The 23,251-nt window shown below is 38.2% G+C and overlaps 1 protein-coding gene and 1 non-coding gene across 5 annotated transcripts in view; both read left to right on the plus strand.

The window, feature by feature from the left end:
- The window catches only part of HIBCH (3-hydroxyisobutyryl-CoA hydrolase), a 109,937-nt gene that overhangs the window by 35,478 nt on the left and 51,208 nt on the right, over nucleotides 1-23,251 (plus strand). For all 4 annotated transcript variants that reach the window (XM_060409636.1, XM_060409637.1, XM_004004498.6 and 1 more), the window contains 2 exons: nucleotides 98-178; nucleotides 10,159-10,211. In XM_060409636.1, coding sequence (XP_060265619.1) covers nucleotides 98-178; nucleotides 10,159-10,211 — 134 coding nt within the window. The remainder of the gene's footprint in view (nucleotides 1-97; nucleotides 179-10,158; nucleotides 10,212-23,251) is intronic.
- Nucleotides 21,873-21,943, plus strand: TRNAG-GCC (transfer RNA glycine (anticodon GCC)). Its single transcript has one exon. It is a non-coding gene; the product is annotated as a tRNA-Gly (tRNA).

Genomic DNA, 23,251 nt, shown 5'->3' on the forward strand with positions numbered 1-23,251 from the left:
ACTTTCTATCACAGTATTTTAAATTTATCTGACTGTATTGACTGGAAAATACTTTTTTATATCTGTAATCCTTTTTTTTTCTTTTCTCATATTTTAGCACTCTCAGAAGCTAGAAATACAAACCAGAAAATGCTTCAAGATTTATTCCGAGAGGAATATATTCTGAACAACGCCATTGGTATGTGTGCTCTGCTGAGACCTTTGAAAATGGAATGAAGACAAAAGCTTCATCAGTTCAGTTCAGTTCAGTCACTCAGTTGTGTCCGACTCTTTGAGACCCCATGAATCGCAGCACGCCAGGCCTCCCTGTCCATCACCAACTCCTGGAGTTCACTCAGACTCATGTCCATCGAGTTGGTGATGCCATCCAGCCATCTCATCCTCTGTCGTCTCCTTCTCCTCCTGCCCCCAATCCCTCCCAGCATTAGAGTCTTTTCCAATGAGTCAGCTCTTCGCATGAGGTGGCCAAAGTACTGGAGTTTCAGCTTTAGCATCATTCCTTCCAAAGAACACCCAGGGCTGATCTCCTTCAGAATGGACTGGTTGGATCTCCTTGCAGTCCAAGGGACTCTCAAGAGTCTTCTCCAACACCACACTTCAAAAGCATCAATTCTTCAGCACTCAGTTTTCTTCACAGTCCAACTCTCACATCCATACATGACCACAGGAAAAACCATAGCCTTGACTTTGTTGGCAAAGTCATGTCTCTGCTTTTGAATATGCTATCTAGGTTGGCCATAACTTTCCTTCCAAGGAGTAAGCGTCTTTTAATTTCATGGCTGCAGTCACCATCTGCAGTGATTTTGGAGCCCAGAAAAATAAAGTCTGACACTGTTTCTGTTGTTTCCCCATCTATTTCCCATGAAGTGATGGGACCAGATGCCATGATCTTCGTTTTCTGAATGTTGAGCTTTAAGCCAACTTTTTCACTCTCCTCTTTCACTTTCATCAAGAGGCTTTTTAGTTCCTCTTCACTTTCTGCCATAAGGGTGGTATCATCTGCATATCTGAGGTTATTGATATTTCTCCTGGTAATCTTGATTCCAGCTTGTGCTTCTTCCAGCCCAGCGTTTCTCATGAGTCAAGACGCTTTATTTAGTCTTTTATATACTTTGTGACAGAAATGAACTCAATTAGCCTGACTGCTCAGTTCAGTCACTCAGTCGTGTCCGACCCTTTGTGACCTCATAGACTGCATCACGCCAGGCTTCCCTGTCCATCACCAACTCCCGGAGCTTACTCAAACTCATGTCCATTGACTCGGTGATGCCGTGTAACCATCTCATCCTCTGTCGTCCCCTTCTCTTCCTGCTTTCAGTCTTTCCCAGCATCAGGGTCTTCTCCATGGAGCCAGTTCTTTGCATCAGGTGGTCAATGTATTGCAGGCTCAGCTTCAGCATCAGTCGCTCCAGTGATTATTCAGGGTTGATTTCCTTTAGGATTGACTGGTTTGATCTCCTTGCAGTCCAAGGGACTCTCAAGAGTCTTCTCCAGCTTCACAGTTCAAAAGCATCAATTCTTCAGCACTCAGCTTTCTTTATGATCCAATTCTCATATCTGTACATGACTACTGGAAAAACCATGGATTTGACTAGATGGGCCTTTCTTGGCAAAGTAATCACGAGCAAAGCTAGTGGAGGTAATGGAATTCCAGATGAATTATTTCAGATCCTAAAAGATGATGCTGATAAAGTGCCGCACTCAATATGCCAGCAAATTTGGAAAACTTGGCAATGGACACAACTGGAAAAGGTCAGTTTTCATTCCAGTCTCAAAGACGGGCAATGCCAAAGAATGCTCAAACTACTGCACAAATGCACTCATCTCACACACTAGCAAAGTAATGCTCAAAATTCTCCAAGGTAGGCTTCAATGGTGTGTGAACTGTGAACTTCCTGATGTTCAAGCTGGATTTACAAAAGGCAGAGGAATCAAAGATCAAATTGCCAACATCTGTTGGATTATCAAAAAAGCAAGAGAATTCCAGGAAAACATCTACTTCTGCTTTAATGATTACGCCAAAGCCTTTGACTGTGTAGATCACAACAAACTGTGGAAAAATCTGAAAGAGATGGGAATACCAGACCACCTTATCTGTCTCCTGAGAAGTCTGTATGCAGGTCAATAAGCAACAGTTAGAACTGAACATGGAACAAGAGACTGGTTTCAGATTGGGAAAGGAGTACATCAAGGCTGTATATTGTCACCCTGCTTATTTAACTTAATATGCAGAGTACATCATGCAAAATGCTGGGCTGGATGAAGCACAAGCTGGGATCAAGATTGCTGGGAGAAATATCAATAACCTCAGATATGCAGATGACATCCCCCTTATGGCAGAAAGCAAAAAGGAACTAAAGAGCTTCTTTATGAAAGTGAAAGAGGAGAGTCAAAAAGCCGGCTTAAAACTCAACATTCAAAAAACTAAGATCGTGGCATCTGGTCCCATCGCTTCATGGCAAATAGATGGGTAAACAATGGAAACAGTGAGAGACTTTATTTTGGGGGGTTCCAAAATCACTGCAGTTAGTTACTCTAGCCATGAAATGTCTTTTAATGCTTTCTCCTTGGAAGCAAGCATTGCTCCTTAGAAGAAAGGCTATAACCAACCTAGACAGCATATTAAAAAGCAGAGACATTACTAGGCTGACAAAATCTGACTGCTCATTCCAGAACAATTCACACTTTATTATTAAATGGGCTTCCCTGGTGGCTCAGATGGTGAAGAATCTGCCTGCAATGATGGAGACCCAGGTTTTGTCCCTAGTTTGGAAAGATCCCCTGGAGAAGGGAATGGCTACCCACTCCAGTATTCTTGCCTGGCGAATTCCATGGACAGAGGAGCCTCGTGGACTACAGTCAGGTTTAACTACTGTTTGCCCTATAATCAACATGGAATCATGGATTCTGATCATATGGTTGGGTTTCTTGGAAAACAAAAAATAGGGTCCCAGTTTTCTCTATAAAATGAAGTATCATTTCCTAATTCCTGAGAAACTCTGGGATGAAATTTCATCATAGTTATCATTCCAGATTTCATTGTAAGTGAAGTAGTAGTTACTTTTATTAAGCATGTGTTTCAAATGTTAAATTATAGTGGATAATATAGTGAATACTTGTGTACCCACTAGCTCAGAATGAATAAACCTCTATATTTTATTTCTGTTTGATGTTTTGGAACTTATTTGAATTAAATAGAATACTGTAAATTTTTAAAATCACTGTCCAGTCTACTTTGTTGCTCGCTTCAGTGCCATTTCTTTCTCCAGAAGCAACCTGATCCCTCCTCAGAAGAAACCATTGTCATTAATTTGTAGCACATCTGATTAGGCTGTACTTTATATTTTTACTATACATTTATGAACAAAAGTAGTATAACTTCGTGTTTTTGAAATTTTCATAAGTGCCTTTTTACTGCATATGCCAAAAGTTGTTTTTTTAATAGCATTGAATGTAACTGTTCTATATTATTCAGCTACCCAGTATTACTTATCTGTTTGACATTAATGGAGATTTTAGATTATTTCAAATTTTTATTAATACAGATTGTTACATCCTTACATATAAATCCTTGGTGCCCATGTACAAAAGTTTCTAGAAATAATAGAAGCCAAATGGATGGATCATAGTTTATACCACTTCAGTATGTTTCCATATTCCTCTCCAAAGTACAAGACTTTATTTTCTGCATGTCATTGCTATCATTTGTTTGTTTTTAAACTTTGCATGCTTGATATCTGATTGTGGTTTAATTTGTGCTTCATTGTAAGTGCATGAGGTAGAAGGTGTTTTATGTTAATCATTTAGATTTTCTTTTCAGTTTCATCCTTTGTTTTTCTTTCTTATGGATCATTTTTTTCTTAATTGATTTTATAGGTCTTTATGTAAACACACTTTTCTCAGTCTGCTACTTTATCTTTTAAAATTTTTTGTTTGAGATGAAATGTATGGATTCTTTTCCTTTATGATTTGCATTCTTTTCACTAAAAGAAAAACAAACAATAACATGGGAGTGTTTAAGATGTTCTTTTATATCTTCTTTTAATAATTTGTTTTTTATACTCTAAGTCCTTAATGTACTTGAACTTTTTTTACATGTGACATAATCTATTTTCTTTTTAGAAAACTAGATGTGTAATGTTTTTGACTGAATAGGCCTTGTCTTCCTCACTGGTTTTAATGATACTTCTATCATATATCGAGTTCTTCTTTGTGATTAGATCTGTTTCCGGACAACTTTATTCACTGGTCTATTTGTGCTTATGATGAAACTATAGTGTTAAAATTATTATGGCTTTAAGATACATCTCTATGTGGTAGGACAAGTTACCCTTGTTTTCTTTTAGGATTGTCTTGGCTACTCTTGGAATTGATTTTCCAAAAGGATCTTAAAGTTATTTCGATGTTTAGTAAACTTATGCAGACATCACCATAAACCAGTTTTAGCACATTTTCATGAGATTGACTTTCATATCCTTTCATGTTTTGTAATTTTCTCTATAAAGATCTTGCTGATAAAAATATTTTTTAAAGTGTTATTCTTAAATAGCTTATGTTTTGTTGCTTGTTACATTTCCTAATTGACTATTTCTAGCATATAGAAATATTTTTTATTTTAGTATTTTGTTTTTATAACCAGCAACCCTGCTGAAATTTGTTGTTAGTTTTAAAGATGTTTCTGTAGATTATCTTGGCTTTTCTATATAGGTAATTCTACCCTCTGCACGTGACTTTTCCCCATCTCTTTCTAGTCCTTATATTTATGACTTTTCTTGTTATATTTGGTTAGAACCTCTGTTATAATACTGAATGATTGTAGTGTTGTCTTATTTCTGATATACATGGGAAAGCTTTTAACATTTCATTCTTTAGTATAATCTTTTTGTAGACGTGTTTTTACCAAGTTACAGACATTATTTCTATTCCAAAGTTGTTCGGGGTACTTTCTTTTGTGTGTTCAGGTGCGATGGCCCAGTACTTGAGCATCCAATTTTTCTGACTTTTTGCGACTTTTTCCTCTTCTCTCCTGGGCAGGGACTTACTGAGTCCCAGTATCAGCAGATAGAGTTTTCCTAGCTATGTTTCACAAACCATATAGCTCTTATTACTATAAGGCTTTATGTAGGTAGCTCATTGCATGTTCTGTGTGGCCTAGAATTTGTTCCTGACTCAGAACAGATACACACACCCTCGCTCATAATCTTTGGCTGTAGCTTCCCCACAGCTATTAGCTTTGAGTTTCTTGTATGTTTCTGGCACTTGGGGATTTCCCTTGTTTGGCTTTGATCTTGGATATACATTGAAAAATTATTTTTTTTCTAGAATTTCAGTGTCTTTGAAGTAGCAGTTGGGAAAAGAGGCTGTTTCCCAATTTAAGTGAGCCACTTTTAGTGGAGAGCTCTAATTTTTTTCATAATCTGTAAAATTATTCAGATCAGATTCACTTAGAATGTTTTATTTATTCATTCTAAAAATTCTTACCAGCACTGTCCAACAGTACTTCCTGGAATGATGAAAGTATTCTGCTTCTGTGCTGTGTAAATGGCCACTGCTAGTCACACGTGACTAACGAACACTTGGAATGGGGCTACTTGTGATCAGTAAGCCTAACTTTACCTTTGTTTAATTGTAATTAATCTAACTATATTTGGCTGTTGGTATACTAGTGCAGTTCTGTACTAAATAAAAGAGGGGAGAAAACCTCTAGTTTGAAAAGAGTTTGGTAAAATATTAATATACAAGAGAAAGCCTTCCAGACATAAAATTTCTGTACATTATAATGACCTATCTTAATCATTATGGAATTTGACAAATTTTGGCCTTGTGTCCTGCATCAGTTAGCTTTTAATACTTTATAACTAAAATATATGCATCTGTAGCTGAAATAGTGAATTTGTATTTACTCCACCACAATCAATAGAGACAATTTCCATTGTTTCTAGGGAATTATAGTTAAAAATTGAGGGCTGTGGACATGCTTGTGTATGTGAAGTTAGAATTGTACTTTGGTGGTTCGTTTGGCAGGTTGGGAATAATTACAGAATTGCTAGATGGATCAAACCTGAAGTTTTATATTGGTCTTTGGTAAGGAAGTTGTATTGGCAACAAGCTGTAGTAGAAGTACAGTGATGGATATGTTTATGTTGTGGGTGACTCCCTCTCTCAGAGGAAGAAAAAACAAAAAAGGGAAAGGAGCAGAGTAAAAGTTTGCAGAATTTTTGAGCTGGAAGGAACTTCTGAAGCAAATCTCATTTAATAGATGAGAATTTGTATCTATGTATCATATACGTAATATACATATGTATGATAGGCATATATACATATAGCTTATGTGTGTATATATGTATACAAATGTGTACATATATGGAAATGCCAGTATATAAGTAGAGACATCACCTTGCCAACACAGGCCCATATAGTCAAAGCTATGGTTTTTCCAGTAGTCATGTATGGATATGAGAGCTGGACCATAAAGAAGGCTGAGAGCTGAAGAATGATGCTTTTGAACTATGGTGCTGGAAGACTCTTGAGTCCCTTGGACAGGAGGAGATCAAACCAGTCTATCCTAAAGGAAGTCAACCCTGAATGTTCATTGGAAGGACTGATGTTGAAGCTGAAGCTCCAATACTTAGGCCACCTGATGTGAAGAGCCAACTCATTGGAAAAGACCCTGATTCTGGGAAAGATTGAGAGAAGGAGAAGGGGGTAGCAGAGGATGAGATGGTTCAGTTCAGTGACTCAGTTGTGTCTGACTCTTTGTGACCTCATGTACTGCAACTTGCCAAGCTTCCCTGACCATCACCAACTCCCAGAGCTTACTCAAACTCATGTCCATTGAATAGGTGATGCCATCCAACCATCCCATCCTCTGTCGTCCCCTTCTCCTACCTTCCATCTTTCCCAGCATCAGGGTCTTTTCCAAAGAGTCAGTTCTTCGCATCAGGTGGCCAGAGTATTGGAGCTTCATCATCAGTCCTTCTAATGAACATTTAGGACTGATTTCCTTTAGGATAGACTGGTTGGATCTCCTTGCAGTCCAAGGGACTCTGAAGAGTCTCCTCCAACACCACAGTTCAAAAGCATCAATTCTTCAGTGCTCAGCTTTTTTTGGGGTCCAACTCTCACATCTGTACATGACTACTGGAAAAACCATAGCTTTGCCTAGACAGACTGTCGGCAAAGTAATGTCTCTGCTTTTTAGTATGCTGTCTAGGTTGGTCATAGCTTTTCTTCCAAGAACCAAGCATCTTTTAATTTCACTGATGTAGTCACCATGGGCAGTGATTTTGGAGCCCAAGAAAATAAAGTCTCTCATTGTTTCCCTTGTTTCCCATCTATTTGCCATGAAGTGATTGGACTGGATGCCGTCATCTTTGTTTTTTGGATGTTGACTTTAAGCCAGCTTTTTCACTCTCCTCTTTCACTTTCATCAAAAGGCTCTTTAGTTCCTTTTTGCTTTCTGCCATAAGAGGGGTGTCATCTGCATATCTGAGGTTATTGATATTTCTCCTGGCATCTTGATTCCAGCTTGGGGTTCATCCAGCCCAGCATTTCTCATGATGTTCTCTGCATATAAGTTAAATAAGCAGGGGGACAATATACAGCCTTAACATACTCTTTTACCAATTTGGAACCAGTCCATTTTTCCATGTCTGGTTCTAACTGTTGCTTATTGACCTGCATATAGATTTCTCAGGAGGCAGATAAGGTGGTCTGGTATTCCTATCTTTTGAAGAATTTTCCAGTTTGTTGTGATCCACACAGTCAAAGGCTCTAGCTTAGTCAATGAGGCAGAAGTAGATGTTTTTCTGGAACTCTCTTGCTTTTTCAATGATCCAGCAGATGTTGGCAATTTGATCTCTGGTTCCTCTGCCTTTTCTAAATCCAGCTTGAACATCTGGAAGTTCTTGATTCACGTACTGTTGAAGCCTAGCTTGGAGAATTTTGAGCATTATTTTGCTAGCGTATGAGATGAGTACAACTGAGTGCTAGTTTGAACATTCTTTGGCATTGCTTTTCTTTGAGATTGGAATGAAAACTGACCTTTTCCAGTCCTGTGGCCACTGCTGAGTTTTCCAAATTTGCTGGCATATTGAGTATAGCACTTTCACAGCATCATCGTTTAGGACTTGAAATAACTCAGCTGGAATTCCATCACTTCCACTAGCTTTGTTCATAGTGATGCTTCCTAAGGCCCACTTGACCTCGCACTCCAGGATGTCTGGCTCTAGGTGAGTGATCATACCTCCGTGATTATCTTGGTCGTGAAGATCTTTTATGTATAGTTCTTCTGTGTATTCTTGCCACCTCTTCTTAATATCTTCTGCTTCTGTTAGGTCCATACATTTCTGTCCTTTATCGAGCCCATCTTTGCATGAAATGTTCCCTTGGTATCTCTAATTTTCTTGAAGAGATCTCTAGTCTTTCCCACTCTGTTGTTTTCCTCTATTTTTATGCATTGATCACTGAGGAAGGCTTTCTTATCTCTCCTTGCTAATTCTTTGGAACTCTGCATTCAGATGGGTGTATCTTTCTTTTTCTCCTTTGCCTTTTGCTTGTCTTTTTTTCTTAGCTATTTGTAAGGCCTCCTCAGACAACCATTTTGCCTTTTTGCATTTCTTTTTCTTGGGGATGGTTTTGATCACAGCCTCCTGTACAATGTCATGAACCTCTCTCCATAGTTCTTCAGGCACTCTGTCTATCAGATCTAATCTCTTGAATCTATTTGTCACTTCCACTGTATAATCATAAGGGATTTGATTTAGGTTACCTGAATGGCCTAGTGGTTTTCCCTACTTTCTTCAATTTACATCTGAATTTTGCAATAAGGAGTTTATGATCTGAGCCACAGTCAGCTCCGAGTCTTGTTTTTGCTGACTGTATAGAGCTTCTCCATCTTGGCTGCAAAGAATATAATTAATCTGGTTTTGGTATTGACCATCTGGTGATGTCCATATGTAGAGTTGTCTCTTGTGTGTGGAAGAAGGTGTTTGCTACGACCAGTGGATTCTCCTAGCAAAACTCTGTTAACCTTTGCCCTGCTTCGTTTTGTACTCCAAGGCCAAACTTGCCTGCTGCTCCAGGTATCTCTTGACTACCTACTTTTGCATTCCAGTCACCTATGATGAAAAGCACCCCTTGCTTGTGCTCCAGGTATCTCTTGACTGCCTCCTTTTGCATTCCAGTTCCCTATGATGACTAGGACATCTTTTTTTGGTGTTAGTTCTAGAAGGTCTTGTAGGTTTGTATAGAACTGTTCAGCTTCTTCAGCGTTTGTGGTTGGGGCATAGACTTGGATTACTGTGATGTTGAATGGTTTGGCTTGGAAACAAACGAGATCATTCTGTCAATTTTGAGTTTTCACCCAAGCACTAAATTTTGTCTCTTTTGTTGACTTTGAGGGCTATTCCATATCTTTTAAGGGATTCTTGCCCATAGTTCATCTTCCAGTGTCATATTTTTGCCTTTTCATACTGTTTTTGCGGTTCTCAAGGGAAGAAGACTGAAATGGTTTGCCATTTGCTTCTTCAGTGGACCGCATTTTGTCATGGGAGAGATGGTTAGATAACATCATTAAATCAATGTACATGAGTTTGAACAAACTCTGGGAGACAGTGAAGGACAGGGAATCCTGGCATGCTGCAGTTCATGGGGTTGCTAGAGTTGGACACGACTTAGTGACTGAACAACAACAGCAATAAGTATTTAATACCAACATATATATTGAATATTGTTGAATTGCCAGTTAATGACAAAGCAGAGACTACAATTTGGGTCTTCTCACTCTCAGTCCATGCTTTTTCCTGTATGCTGCACTTCTCTTTATATCCAGATGCTTCTTTAGATGCATAAAAAACAAATTATGTTCTTTAAAATACAGCTGTGTTAGATAAACATTCATGACTTATAAGGGAAACATTATTCTCAATAGCTGAATTATATGGCCTTTCATTTGTTTCAAATTGAGGTATTGAGTTATTTAATAACAGTGAATAGCTGATTAGGATTGCATATGAATTGATGTTTTAAAAAACATGTTTGTATTATAAGCTGTGTATTTAATCTACTTGATATTTCACAGTTCATGTAACTTGTGATTTTTAGAAAAAGCAAATGTATTTTAAACATTGTAACTAATTACAACTCCATTTCTTTTAGATTCTTGCCAGAAACCATATATTGCACTTATTCATGGAATTACAATGGGTGGGGTAAGTAGCCAGCTCACTCTCGACATTGTTATGTGAGTGGTATTAAAAAAAGTTGATTATTAAACAGAAGTGAGATGATGAATATAATACAATAGAACTTGTTGAAACAAAATCATGTTTGGAGCCTTGCAGGTTTGGGATGTAATATTTGCTTCTCTCAGAAGACTATGTTATATGCTATTTCTGCTTCTTCAATTAGTAAGTTTTTTTAGCTGACAAATGGGCTTCCCTGATAGCTCATTTGATAAAGAATACCTGCAATTCAGGAGACCTCTGTTTGATTCCTGGGTCAGGAAGATCCACTGGAGAAGGGATAGGCTACCCACTCCAGTATTCTTGGGCTTCCCTTGTGGCTCAGCTGGTAAAGAGTGCACTAGCAATGTGGGAGACCTGGGTTCGATCCCTGGTTTGGGAAGATCCCTTGGAGAAGGGAAAGGCTGCCCACTCCAGAATTCTGGCCTAGAGAATTCCATGGACTGTATAGTCCATGGGGTCGCAAAGAATGGGACATTACTGAATAACTTTCACTTCACTTTAGCTGACAAAAATGATTGCGTCTTTTTTTTGTAGAGCCCTTTTTCTACTTACAAGGGAACTGATTGCTTTCACCAGTTTCATGAAAGAAGCTGGAATGTTGAGGTTTTTTTAGACTCTGTATAGGATGTGGTTTACCTAAATTATATCTACTGCACAACGTCTCACCTTAGTGAAAGTGTGTGAATGCTTTGTAAAGTTCTCTGAAAGTACATTTCTGTCAATTGACAAACCTTTTAATAACACAGATGCAAAATAAATAAGTCTTAGATATCACTAGCTTTGAACAACTTTATAAGGAGTTGGAGAATACATGAGATAATTACAGAAGAACTGTTCAAATGTATGACACTGACAAAGACAAACTTTTAAAGTGAGAAATCACAGTGGGTCTTTATGGTGGGAAAAGATAGGATTTAAGAAGGTGGTAGGAAGTTGAAGGGTGAAATTTCAGTGTTTGAACTTGTTAAGTGTTTCAAAGATTTTGTCAGTGGGAAAAGTCTCCCTTCTTCTAGGAAGACCACACACTAAATGAGGTCTCTTGGGCACTTGGAATTGCTTAGATTAAAAAAAAATTTTTTTGAAGCATAGTTGAAGTATACTGTGTTAATTTCTGCTGTACAGCAGAGTGATTCATTTACACATATATGTACATTCTTTTTCATATTCTTTCCCAGTATGGTTTATCACAGGATATTGAGTATAGTTACTGTACTATACAGTAGAACCTTTTTGTATATCCATTCTGCATGTAATAGATTGCATCTGCTAGTCACAAACTCCCTATCCATTGGAATTGCTTAGATTCTGCACATGATTTTGGAAAAGGGCTTCCATTAGCACATGTAGTTAGGAACAGGATCAAGGGCAATCTACATCTTTGTTAGTGGCAGGTATTAAGCCTGAGTTGATTGTGCCTTTTTTGTCAGTGAAGTGTTACCATGGGAAAAATGAGAAGTCCCTGAAAGAATTCTGCAGAACAAAGGGGAAGGAGCATAATGGGAAGCACTGAAGAAGGAGCCCCCTGTGTATGTGAAATGAACTAGGAAAGAATGAAAACAAACAAAAAAACATTGGGCATACTTGATAACGTGCAAAATGATGTGGCTTCAATAAAATGGGAAAGATAGTCTGTAGGGAGACAACAGACTCAGATGAAAGGGCAGCAGCTAACAGAAGGAAGGCTGACTAGAAACTGAAGCACAATAGCAGAACCTGACATTCCACTTTGAAGGCCATGGATTAGGACTCGAATTTAACATTACAGATGAGCAGTTGTGTCTGTGGAGGACAAACTTGACAAGCTCTCACCAAGAAAGGACAAGGATAAGAATGATGAGACCAAATGTTGTGAGGTAATGAATATGGAAGAAAGATACTGGGAAACCAACAAAGAAATGATACCTATTCAGTGGGAAGTAACTCAAACAAATGGTCATCTATAACTAAAGATTACTTTCTTTTACTTAATTCAAAACAACAGCAAACCTCTCTCTAACCTAAGATATGTATAATCAAGGGAAAAACAGCTTTTCAGGTAAAAAAAAAAAAAAACCCAACACAAAACCTGTGAAAGAGATCCACACCTAGATAAAAACTCAGGTAAGGTTTTTAGAATTGTGTACTTTAGGAAACAATGCAAGTGTTCAGGCCAAGCACTGCTGCTGATGCCTGGGTGGTTAGTGGCTATAGGTTATGTATTGGGTTGGCCAAAAAGTGTGTTCAGTTTTTCCCATATGATGATATGGAAAAACCCAAATGAAAATTTTGGCCAATCCTATACAAAGGAGTGTAAATCATTCTGGTTTTAGACTTTCTTGCACCAAGTGCCAGAAATCAGTAGACAGAAAGTTGTGAAATAAAGTGATTGAGACCCAAGAATTTTCTACCCAACCAAATTATCGTTTAGTATAAAAGAAAAATTCTCAGAAATGAAAGGAAAATGTATTGCTAACATACCACTGTTGAAAATATATCAATAAATATGTGGTCTAGGTGACTGAGAGACTGCTGACTGCTGAAATTGAATAACACAAGGCTAGTTTCGATAAGAAAGGATTGGTGAACTGCCCTTTTTTTTTTTTGCTATTAATGGATAGAACTTCCTTCTTTTCATAGGAACCTGAGAAAAATTGTTTTGGCATACCACATGTAAATGAATTCGCCATACCTTTTGGCCTCTGTGACATGTATAGATTGCTATAGTGTTTGCATACATTCCTAGGTAACAGCCAAGAATACTCCATTTATTTGCAAAGAAAAGACTGCAGTAAAACAGACCAAAATTTTGTCTTGAATAGAGGGAGTAAGTGGGATGGTACTTCTTCCTATGGGTCTTTGTTTTCTGTATTTACTTTGAGGAGTATAAATGCCTTTCAAAATGAAAATATACTTTATATTGGCTTTTCTTAACCAGAAACCACCATATAATTAAATTTTACTGCCCTGAGGCAAGAATTGTCAAGGCCTTAACTTAACCCTGTACCAACAGTATCAGTAGCATAGAATTTCTTAAAATGCAAAATCTTTTTTTTTTCCTTCTGTGTAGCATAAGGAAAGCATCTTAACTCCTCAACCAGGGTCAAACCTGTGCCTCCTGCATTGGAAGCATGGAATGTTAACCACTGGATCACAGGGAAGTCCCAAAATACAAATTCTTTTTTTTTTTTTTTTTTCCAAAATACAAATTCTTGAGGCCTACCCTCAGAGTCAAACTTCAAGGGTAGAGCCCAGCAGTATGTGTCTTGATCTAAGTGATTCTGAGTCGTGTTAAGTGGGGACTAGTTCCCAAGCCATCGATTGTATGTGGTGACTTAACTTCCCTCCTTCTGACTTCCCAGGTGGTGCTAGTGGTACAGAATCTGCCTGCCAGTGCAGGAGACACAAGAGATGTGGGTTTGATCCCTGGGTCAGGAAGATTCCCTGCAGTAGGAAATGGCAACCCACTCCAGTTGCCTGGAAAATTCCATGGACAGAGGAGCCTGGCGGGCTATGGTACATGGGGCCACAAAGAGTCAGTCATGACTGAGCGACTTAGCACACACAATTGCATTCCTATTTCTGCCTTATAATTCTAGAATGGTACCAGTTATATACCATCCTTGGGAAAATTGAGAAAATAGTTAAGTCATTTGTAATTATCTGTGGTTCAGATGAGGAACCCCTCAAAGGGACTGAGGATCCCCAGGGAATCTGACTTTAAAGGACAATGGGATTTGATTACAGAACTTCCACAGGACTAGGGGAAACAGAGGCTCTTTGAAGGCAAAAATAAAATCTTGTGCCCATCAGGACCCAGGGGAAAGGAGCAGTGACTGCTCAAGAGACTGAGCCAGATCTGCCTGTCAGTATTGAGGGCCTCCTTCAGTGGCATGGGTTGGAAGTGGCCTGCCGCAGGGACAGGGGCACTGGCAGCAGCAGTCCTGGGAGGCTGTGTTGGCCCAAGTCCTTTTTAGAGGTCACCAGTAGCCCTACCATAGAGCCTGTAGACTCCTGGACTGTAGACTCCTCAGGCCAAGCAACTAACAGGGAGGGAGCACAGCCCAACTTATCAGCAGGCGATTGGATTCACACATTTACTGAGCATGGCCCCAAAGAAAGGCAATGCCAAAGAATGCTCAAACTACCGCACAATTGCACTCATCTCACATGCTAGTAAAGTAATGCTCAAAATTCTCCAAGCCAGGCTTCAACAATATGTGAACCGTGAACTTCCTGATGTTCAAGCTGGTTTTAGAAAAGGCAGAGGAACCAGAGATCAAATTGCCAACATCCACTGGATCATGGAAAAAGCAAGAGAGTTCCAGAAAACATCTATTTCTGCTTTATTGACTATGCCAAAGCCTTTGACTGTGTGGGTCACAATAAACCGGAAAATTCTTCAAGAGATGGGAATACCAGACCACCTGACCTGCCTCTTGAGAAATCTGTATGCAGGCAGGAGGCAACAGTTAGAACTGGACATGGAACAACAGACTGGTTCCAAATAGGAAAAGGAGGCTGTATATTGTCACCCTGCTTATTTAACTTATATGCAGAGTACATCATGAGAAATGCTGGACTGGAAGAAACACAAGCTGGAATCAAGATTGCCAGGAGAAATATCAATAACCTCAGATATGCAGATAATACCACTGTAATGGCAGAAATTGAAGAGGAAATAAAGAGCTTCCTGATGAAGGTGAAAAATCAGGCTTAAAACTCAATATTCAAAAAATGAAGATCATGGCAACCAGTCCTATTACTTCATGGCAAATAGATGGAGGCAAAGTGGAAACAGTGACAGCTTTGATTTTCCTGGGCTCCCGAATCACTGCAGACCGTGACTGCAGCCACAAAGTTAAAAAGACGCTTGCTCCTTGGAAAGAAAGGTATGACAAGCCTAGAGAGCATATTAAAAAGCAGAGATATCACTTTGCTAACAAAGGTCTGTATAGTCAAAGCTATGGTTTTTCCAGTAGTCATATGTAGAGGTGAAAGTTGAACCATAAAGAAGGCCAAGTGCCCAAGAACTGATGTCTTCAAACTGTGGTGCTGGAGAAGTTTCTTGAGAATTCCTTGGATAGTAAGGAGATCAAACCAGTCAATCCTAAAGGAAATCAACCCTGAATATTCATTGGAAGGACTGATGCTGAAGCTTTAATGTTTAGGCTACCTGATGCAAAGAGCCAACGAGAGGAGGAGAAGGGCACGACAGAGGACGAGATGATTGGATGCCATTACTAAGTCAAAGGACATGAGTTTTGAGCAAACTCCGGGAGATAGTGAAGGACAAGGAAGCCTGGCGTGCTGCTGTCCATGGGTTCGCAAAATGTTGGACATAACTTAGCAGCTGAACAACAGCAACATATTGTCAGCTCTGCCCCTTTAAAACAAACTAACAAAAACATCTCTTTTCTTCCATCAGGTCTGCCAACTACAGTGCCCCATATGTACTCTACTTATAATTCATCCTTAAAGACTGAAGTTCTACCCTGTCTTTTTAAAGTCTTAAATACCACTATGGTTTGATGTGATTTCTTTCTTCATTGACTTGGTGCATTCAAACTTTACTGCAAATATGGCATTTATTCTTGTTGTCAGTTATTATGAAATGTGCCTAAGTATGTTAGATGGTTTATAAAGGCAACAACTACTTTTTAACATTTCCATAGCAACTAGTGAATGCACAGTAAATATTTAACAAATTATTTATTGAAAATTTTGCCTTAGATAATAAACATCTTGTAGCCTTTGAAAGAGTAAAATTTACAGACTCGACACGAAGCAGTTCTTCTTGTAATAGGATTTTGTATGTATCTTGGTTTTGAAAGCTAACTGTTGTATTTTTTCACATTTCAAATAATGTCAAATTATTTAATCTATGATTTTGGTAGAAAATAATAATACACACAGAGTTAAAATCATGCCAAGGAAATAAACTAGGTATGAAAAGTTGCATTGAAAAGGCATTATGTTATTCTTAACATGGCAGTGTTCTCAAAATAAAATTACATTAGAAGTCCTCCAGCCTGGTCGCACTTTGGACTTTACCTGTAACTGACTGGTGGGGGTCCTTACTCTGGTACTACATGGCTTACTAACATCAGACATCGTGTTTGTATACCCCAAGAAGTATGAAACTGAAATCCTTGCTCTGTGGTCCACTTTTCCATCAGAGTTAGTGATAACAAGGTCATTGGCACCCTGCCTGCTGCCTGACCTGAACCGAGAACCAAACGTGCGTGCAGTGTTCTCAGTCTGTTCTAGTCTCTACATCTTTCTGAGGATCTTTCTGGCTAGCTAAATTGTGAGATGGAATCTGAAAGCTTGTTGAGGACTCTTGTTTTTCTGTTGTTCCTTCTGGCTATGCTCTTTCTTGAAGGCTAACTTTTCATGTCTCATTTACAAACACTGCTTAACCTAAGACTCAGTGAACTTTAACTTTTGAAAATGTAACTCCCTAGATCTGTGGCTCTCAACTTTGGCTGCCTTTTAGAATCACCTTAGAGATTTTCAGAAACCCCAGTGCCCAGGCTTTACTTACCTCCCAGAACCATTAGTCAGATATTGGAGCAGGTCTGATGCATTTTTAAAGCTCTCTGGTAATTCCAACATGAAGCATAAGGTAATGAACTGCTGATCTACTAGTGATTCCTAACTAGTAGTTCAGTGTTAGCTGTGGACTTTTTTCAAAATTCCCCGAAGGCAGTGGTTCTTACAAGTTGCCGCTGTTGCTGTTTAGTTGCTCAGTTTTGTCCAACTCTTTTGCAACCCCGTTGCTCAGTTTTGTCCAACTCTTTTGCAACCCCGTTGCTCAGTTTTGTCCAACTCTTTTGCAACCCTATGGACTGTAGCCCACCAGGCTCCTCTGTCCATAGGAATTTCCAGGCAAGAATACTGGAGTGGGTTGCCATTTCCTTCTCTAGGGGATCTTCTTGACCTAGGGATTGAACCCATGTCTTTTGCATTGGCAGGCAGATTCTTCTTCTTCTTTTTTTTTAAAATTTATTTATTTTTGACTGGAGGATAATTGCTTTACAATATTCTTTTGGTTTCTGCCATATATCAACATGATTCAGTCATGGATATATATATGTCTCCTCCTTCTTGAACCTCTCTCGCATGTCCTGCCCCATCCCCACGTTGTCACAGAGCACCAGATTTGAGCTCCCTGTGTCATATAGCAAATTTACACTGGCTATCTAATTTTACGTATGGCAGTGTATATGTTTCAGTGCTACTCTTGCAGTTCATCCCACCCTCTCCTTCCCTTCTGTGTCCACGAGCCTGTTCTCTATGTCTGTGTCTCTATTGCTGCCCTGCAGATAGGTTCATCAGTACCATCTTTCTAGATTTGCATTCCCACCAACAATACAATAGTGTTCCTTTTCCTCCTCACCCTCTCCAGTGTTTATGGTTGATTTTTTGATGATAGCTATTCTGACTGTGAGGTGATACCTTATTGTAGGTTGATTTGCATTTCTCTAATAATGAGTGATGTTGAGCATCTTTTCATGTGTTTATTAGCCATCAGTTTGTCTTCTTCAGAGAAATGTCTGTTTAGGTCTTCTGGTGGGTGGATTCTTTACCACTTGAATCGAAATCCAAGAACTTGTTAAAAGGTAGATTTCCCATTCCAAATTCCAGTTTAGTCAGTCAAGGATGGCCTAAGAATTTGCATTTCTAGACGACCCAGACGCTGCTGCTGCTGCTGGTGACAGTGAGCATGCCTCACTTTTGGAGCTGCTGCCTTAAAGTGTTGAGAGCGCATAGTTTTTATGCAAAGGGCCTTTTTATTTTCAGAATTTTTAGTAGAATTTTAGTATTATATGTAGTTGTTTTATGGATATGTTTTAAATCCTAATATAAAAGTATGAGAATAAGATAGGGAAAATGTAGCTTAACAAAAAAAGGTAGCCAAATAGTTTTGCCTCTGTCTTTATCTTGCATCTGATCAATAAATTGTTTCCTGTAAGAACGAATTACAAGAAAACTTGAACAGTCCAAAAGATGGCTCCATAGAACTTGATTTTTATTTTTTTCTTTTTACTATAGAAAAAAAATTTTTTTTTCAGTAAGGAGAATGACAGTTTTACAGTCTCTTAACGTTTACCATGAAGAGTAGAGGGGATGCACGATGTAGAGGGGATGACTAAATTCTATTATGTTTCAGCTTTTGGAAATTCAAATGTTTATTTGATATTTTGATATGCAGTAAAATAAAATGTTTCTGAGTGGTTTTCTACTTGGTTAACCAAAACTATGTAAGATTATATCTTTACAATGTTTCTGAAATATACCAAATTATTCTGAATAGCAATTTGAAAGAATAATTTATTCTGTTTCCAGGAAGAAAGAATTTTAAGTTCTTTTACCGTTTATTTTTAAATATCTAAAGTCATATTTTCTTAAGTTAGTATATAACAGGAAGGCAAACTTGCTTTAAAATTAAAATTAATTTTAAATATATATAGAAGAGAAAAAAAAATGTTTTTGTTTTGTATATGTAGTACTACCTGCATTTCCTTCCCAACTGAATTGAATTTAAAGAACTTTTGATTCTTTCCTTTCTTTGTCCCTTTCTCTCTCCCTTCCTCCCTTTTCTCTTCACACCAATGCATTTTACCATAGAAACAAAATTAGTTCCCCCAACTCAAAATATGTATACAGTATGGTATTGTTTTTCTGTTTCTTAAAGTGTCCTGCAGATGCTGCCAGCAGAAGGATTTGTGATTAATGTAAATGGAAAATTAAGGTTTCAAGGCATACTTTAGAAGGGGCATATTCTGATGAATAGACAAAAAGTAGGAACTGGGTTGGGAACACTGAGCATATACAGTCTTCGAAAGGCTTTCTGGGCCACAAACCAGACCCATGGAAAACTGACTAGTGCTCAGTTAAGTGGGACCTGCTGAGTCAGATTAGGTTGAGCCACTGATTAATGTCACTGAGACATGTTCTTGTGAAAAGAATGAATAGTCTCACAGATTGAATTAGCTTGATGTACTGCAAAGGTCTGTAAGACATCTTTGTTCTGTATTATTTTTTCTTACATTGCTTTTAAAAAAATTTATTTATTTTAATTGTAGGTTAATTACATTGGAGGTTTTGCCATACGTTGACATGAATCAGCCATGGGTGTACATGTGTTCCCCATCCTGAATCCCTCTCCCACCTCCCTCCTCATCTGATCCTTCAGGGTCATCCCAGTGCACCAGCCCTGAGCACTCTGTCTCATGTATCGAACCTGGACTGGCGATTCGTTTCACATATGATAATATACATGTTTCAATGCCATTCTCCCAAATCATCCCACCCTCGCCCTCTCCCACAGAGTCCAAAAGTCTGTTCTTTATATCTGTGTCACTTTTGCTATCTCATGTATAAGGTCATCGTTACCATCTTTCTAAATTCCATATATATGCATTAATATTCTGTATTGGCGGTTTTCTTTCTGACTTATTTCACTCTGTATAATAGGCTCCAGTCTCATCTGCCTCATTAGAACTGATTCAAATGTATTCTTTTTAATGGCTGAGTAATACTCCATTGTGTATATGTACCACAGCTTTCTTATCCATTCATCTGCTGATGGACATCTAGGTGGCTTCCATGTCCTGGCTCTTATGAACAGTGCTGTGATGAACATTGGGGTACCTGTGTCTCTTTCAGTTCTGGTTTCCTCTATGTGTATGCCCAGCAGTGGGATTGCTGGGTCGTGTGGCAGTTCTATTTCCAGTTTTTTAAGGAATCTCCACTGTTCTCCATAGTGGCTGTACTAGTTTGCATTCCCACCAACAGTGTAAGAGGGTTCCTTTTTCTACTCACCCTCTCCAGCATTTATTGTTTGAGAACTTTTTGATAGCAGCCATTCTAACCGGTGTGAGATGGTACCTCATTGTGGTTTTGATTTGCATTTCTCTGATAATAAGTGATGTTGAGCATCTTTTCATGTGTATGTTAGCCATCTGTATATCTTCTTTATTAATTATGTTAAAGAAGATTTTTAAAGAAGCTTTTAACTTTGGTATACCTCTCCCCCCATGCCATTTAAATATCTTGATTAAAAAACATTATTATAATATTCTTTAATGTGTGTACATTGTAGTATAATGAGAACAGTGAGACTTTCATGGGCCATGCCATTTTTAAATGAGAAACCAGCCAAGAAGCTTTCAAAAGATCAGATATTATTAAGTCATTAACACAGCCTGGAAAACATTCTAAATTTACATTTTAGCCATTTCAGTTGCTCATGCTTGAGACTTTCATCATGAAGGCTGTATTCCACCAACCAAAGAATGTTCTTTTTCATGCAATAAAGATAGGAAGGGCTATGCATAGAAAATCGATCTTGTATTTGCTCCTGCACACCATTCATTAGTGATGTTTTGTTTGAAGACTAATTGAGAGGCCTAGCCATGTTACAAGAAAAGAGTTTAGAATGACCAACCTTCCTCCAGTGAAATAAAAATCATAATAATTCTTACAACTAGAATGAGGTGTAATTGGTAGGTAAATTGCAACTAAAGTATGTAACTTGATGATATAAATACATTGTGAATGGAATATATTATGAAAGGATCCTCTGATCTTATTCGTCTTATAACTTTTGTCTTTTTTGTCTCTTTTGTTTGTGTCTTTTAAACAATGTCTTCATATTTTCCCCACCGCTGAGTCCTGGCAACCTCAGTTCAAGGCTCTGAGTATATGAATCATACTTTTTGTTGTAGTTGTTCCACAAAATGAGTGATATTACCCAGTATTTGTCTTTCTCCTCTGGCTTATTTCACTTAGCATAACACCCTCCAGGTTCATCTGTATTATTGCAAATGGCAGAATTTCCTTTTCTAAGATTGAATGATATTCCATATTTTATATATATATGTAATTTATACTATGTGTATATTACATAATCACTATATCTAATATGCTATATATTCATATTATATATGTGTGTGAATACACACACACACCCCACATTTTCTTTATCCATTTTTCTATGGACAGGCACATAAGTTGTTTCACGTCTTGACTATTGTGAATAATGCTGCAGCAAGCATGGGAGCACAGAAGACTCTTCAAGACAATGACTTCATTTTCTTTAGCTATATACCCAGAAGTGGAATTTCTAGATAACATGGTTCAGTTCAGTTCAGTCGCTCAGTTGTGTCTGACTCTTTGTGACCCCATGAACTGCAGCACGCCAGGCCTTGCTGTCCCTCACCAACTCCCGGAGTCCACCCTGCTTTTAATTTCTTGAAGAATCTCCATACTATATTACATAGGGGCTGTACCATTTTTCATTCCCACCAACAGTACAAGTGTTCCCTTTTCTCCACATCCCTGCTAGTGTTTATCATTTGTCTCTTTAATGATGGACATCCTAACAGATGTGAGGTGATAACTCATTGTGGTATTGACTGATGTTGAATACCTTTTCATGTGCCTGTTGGCTATTTTATATACCTTCTTTGGAGTAATGCTCAGGTCTTGTGCCCACATTTCAATTGGATTGTTTTTTTGCTATTGAGTTGTGTGAATTTTTTGTATACAGTTGCCCCTTTGTATCCACAGGGGATTGCTTCCAAGACAATGCCCCCTCCCCTCTGCCATGGATAGTAAAGTCTGTGGATGCTCACTGATGCATAGGTGGTTCAGTGGTAGAATTCTCGCTTGCCACATGGGAGGCCTGGGTTTGATTCCCAGCCCATGCAGCTTCAGTGTCCCCTTTGGGTTCTCTGATGGCTCAGATGGTAATGAATCTGCCTTCAGTGTAGGAGACCCAGTTTCCATCCCTGGGTTGGGAAGATCCCCTAGAGAAGGGAATGGAAACCCACTTTAATATTCTTGTCTGGAGAATTCCATGGACAGAGGAGCTTGGTGGGCTACAGTCCGTGGGATCACAGAGAGTCACAACTGAGTGGCTGGTCCCTCACGTAAATGGCATAGTATTTGCATATAACCTATGCATATCTTCTCATAAACTTTGAATTATCTCTAGGTTACTTATACCTAATATGATGTAAATGCTGTGTAAATACAGTGTTAATAGTTGCTGTTGCACAGCAAAATTCAAATTTTGCTTTTTGGAACTTTTGGAAATTTTTTCTTCCAAATATTTTCAATTCAGTTGGTTGAATCTGCAGGTATGGAGAGCTAAGTGTATTCTGGATATTAACCCCTTATCAGTTATATGATATTTCTCCCATTTCAGATGGTAGATGATTTCAGGTCTCCATTCCAGTCTTTAATCCATTTTGAGCTGACTTTTGTGTGTGGTGTGAGGGACTTAGTTTCATTTTTTCCCATTCCAGTTTTCACAACACCATGTATTAAAGAGATTGTTCTTTCCCCATTATAGATTCTTGACTTTTTTGTTGAAAATTAATCAACCATATTGTGTGGCTTTATTAATATTTATAGGCTCCCTTTACTTTTTTTTTTTTGAGTGGGGTTCCATTGATATGTGCATCTGTTTTTATGCCAATACCATAGTGTTTGGATGACTATAGCTTTGTAATATGATTTGAAGTCGGAAAGTGTCATCCTTCTAGCTTTTGTTTTTCTTTCTCAAGATTGCTTTGGCTGTTTGGGGTCTTTTGTGGTTCCATACAATTTTTAAGATTATTCTACTTCTGTGAAAAATGCCAATGGAATTTTAAGAGATTATGTTGACTCTGTAGCTGCTTTGGGTATATGGACATCTAAACAATGTTAATTCTTTCAATTCATGAGCACAGAATATCTTTCCATGATATGTGTCTTCTTCCGTTTCCTTCATCAGTGTCTTATAGTTGTGTAAATGCAGCTCTTTCACCTCCTTGGTTTAATTTATTCTTAGGTAGTTTTTGTTGATTCAGTTGTCAATGGGATTGTTTTTTAGTTTCTTTTTCTGAAAGTTATTTGTGTACAGAAACACAACTGACTTTTGTGTATTGATTTTGTATTCTGCAACTTTATTGAATTTGCTAGTTTGAACAGTTTTTTGGTGGCATCTTTAGGATTTCCTATATATACGATCA

Source organism: Ovis aries, chromosome 2 (genome assembly GCF_016772045.2).
Source record: "Ovis aries strain OAR_USU_Benz2616 breed Rambouillet chromosome 2, ARS-UI_Ramb_v3.0, whole genome shotgun sequence".
Lineage (NCBI taxonomy): Eukaryota > Metazoa > Chordata > Mammalia > Artiodactyla > Bovidae > Ovis > Ovis aries.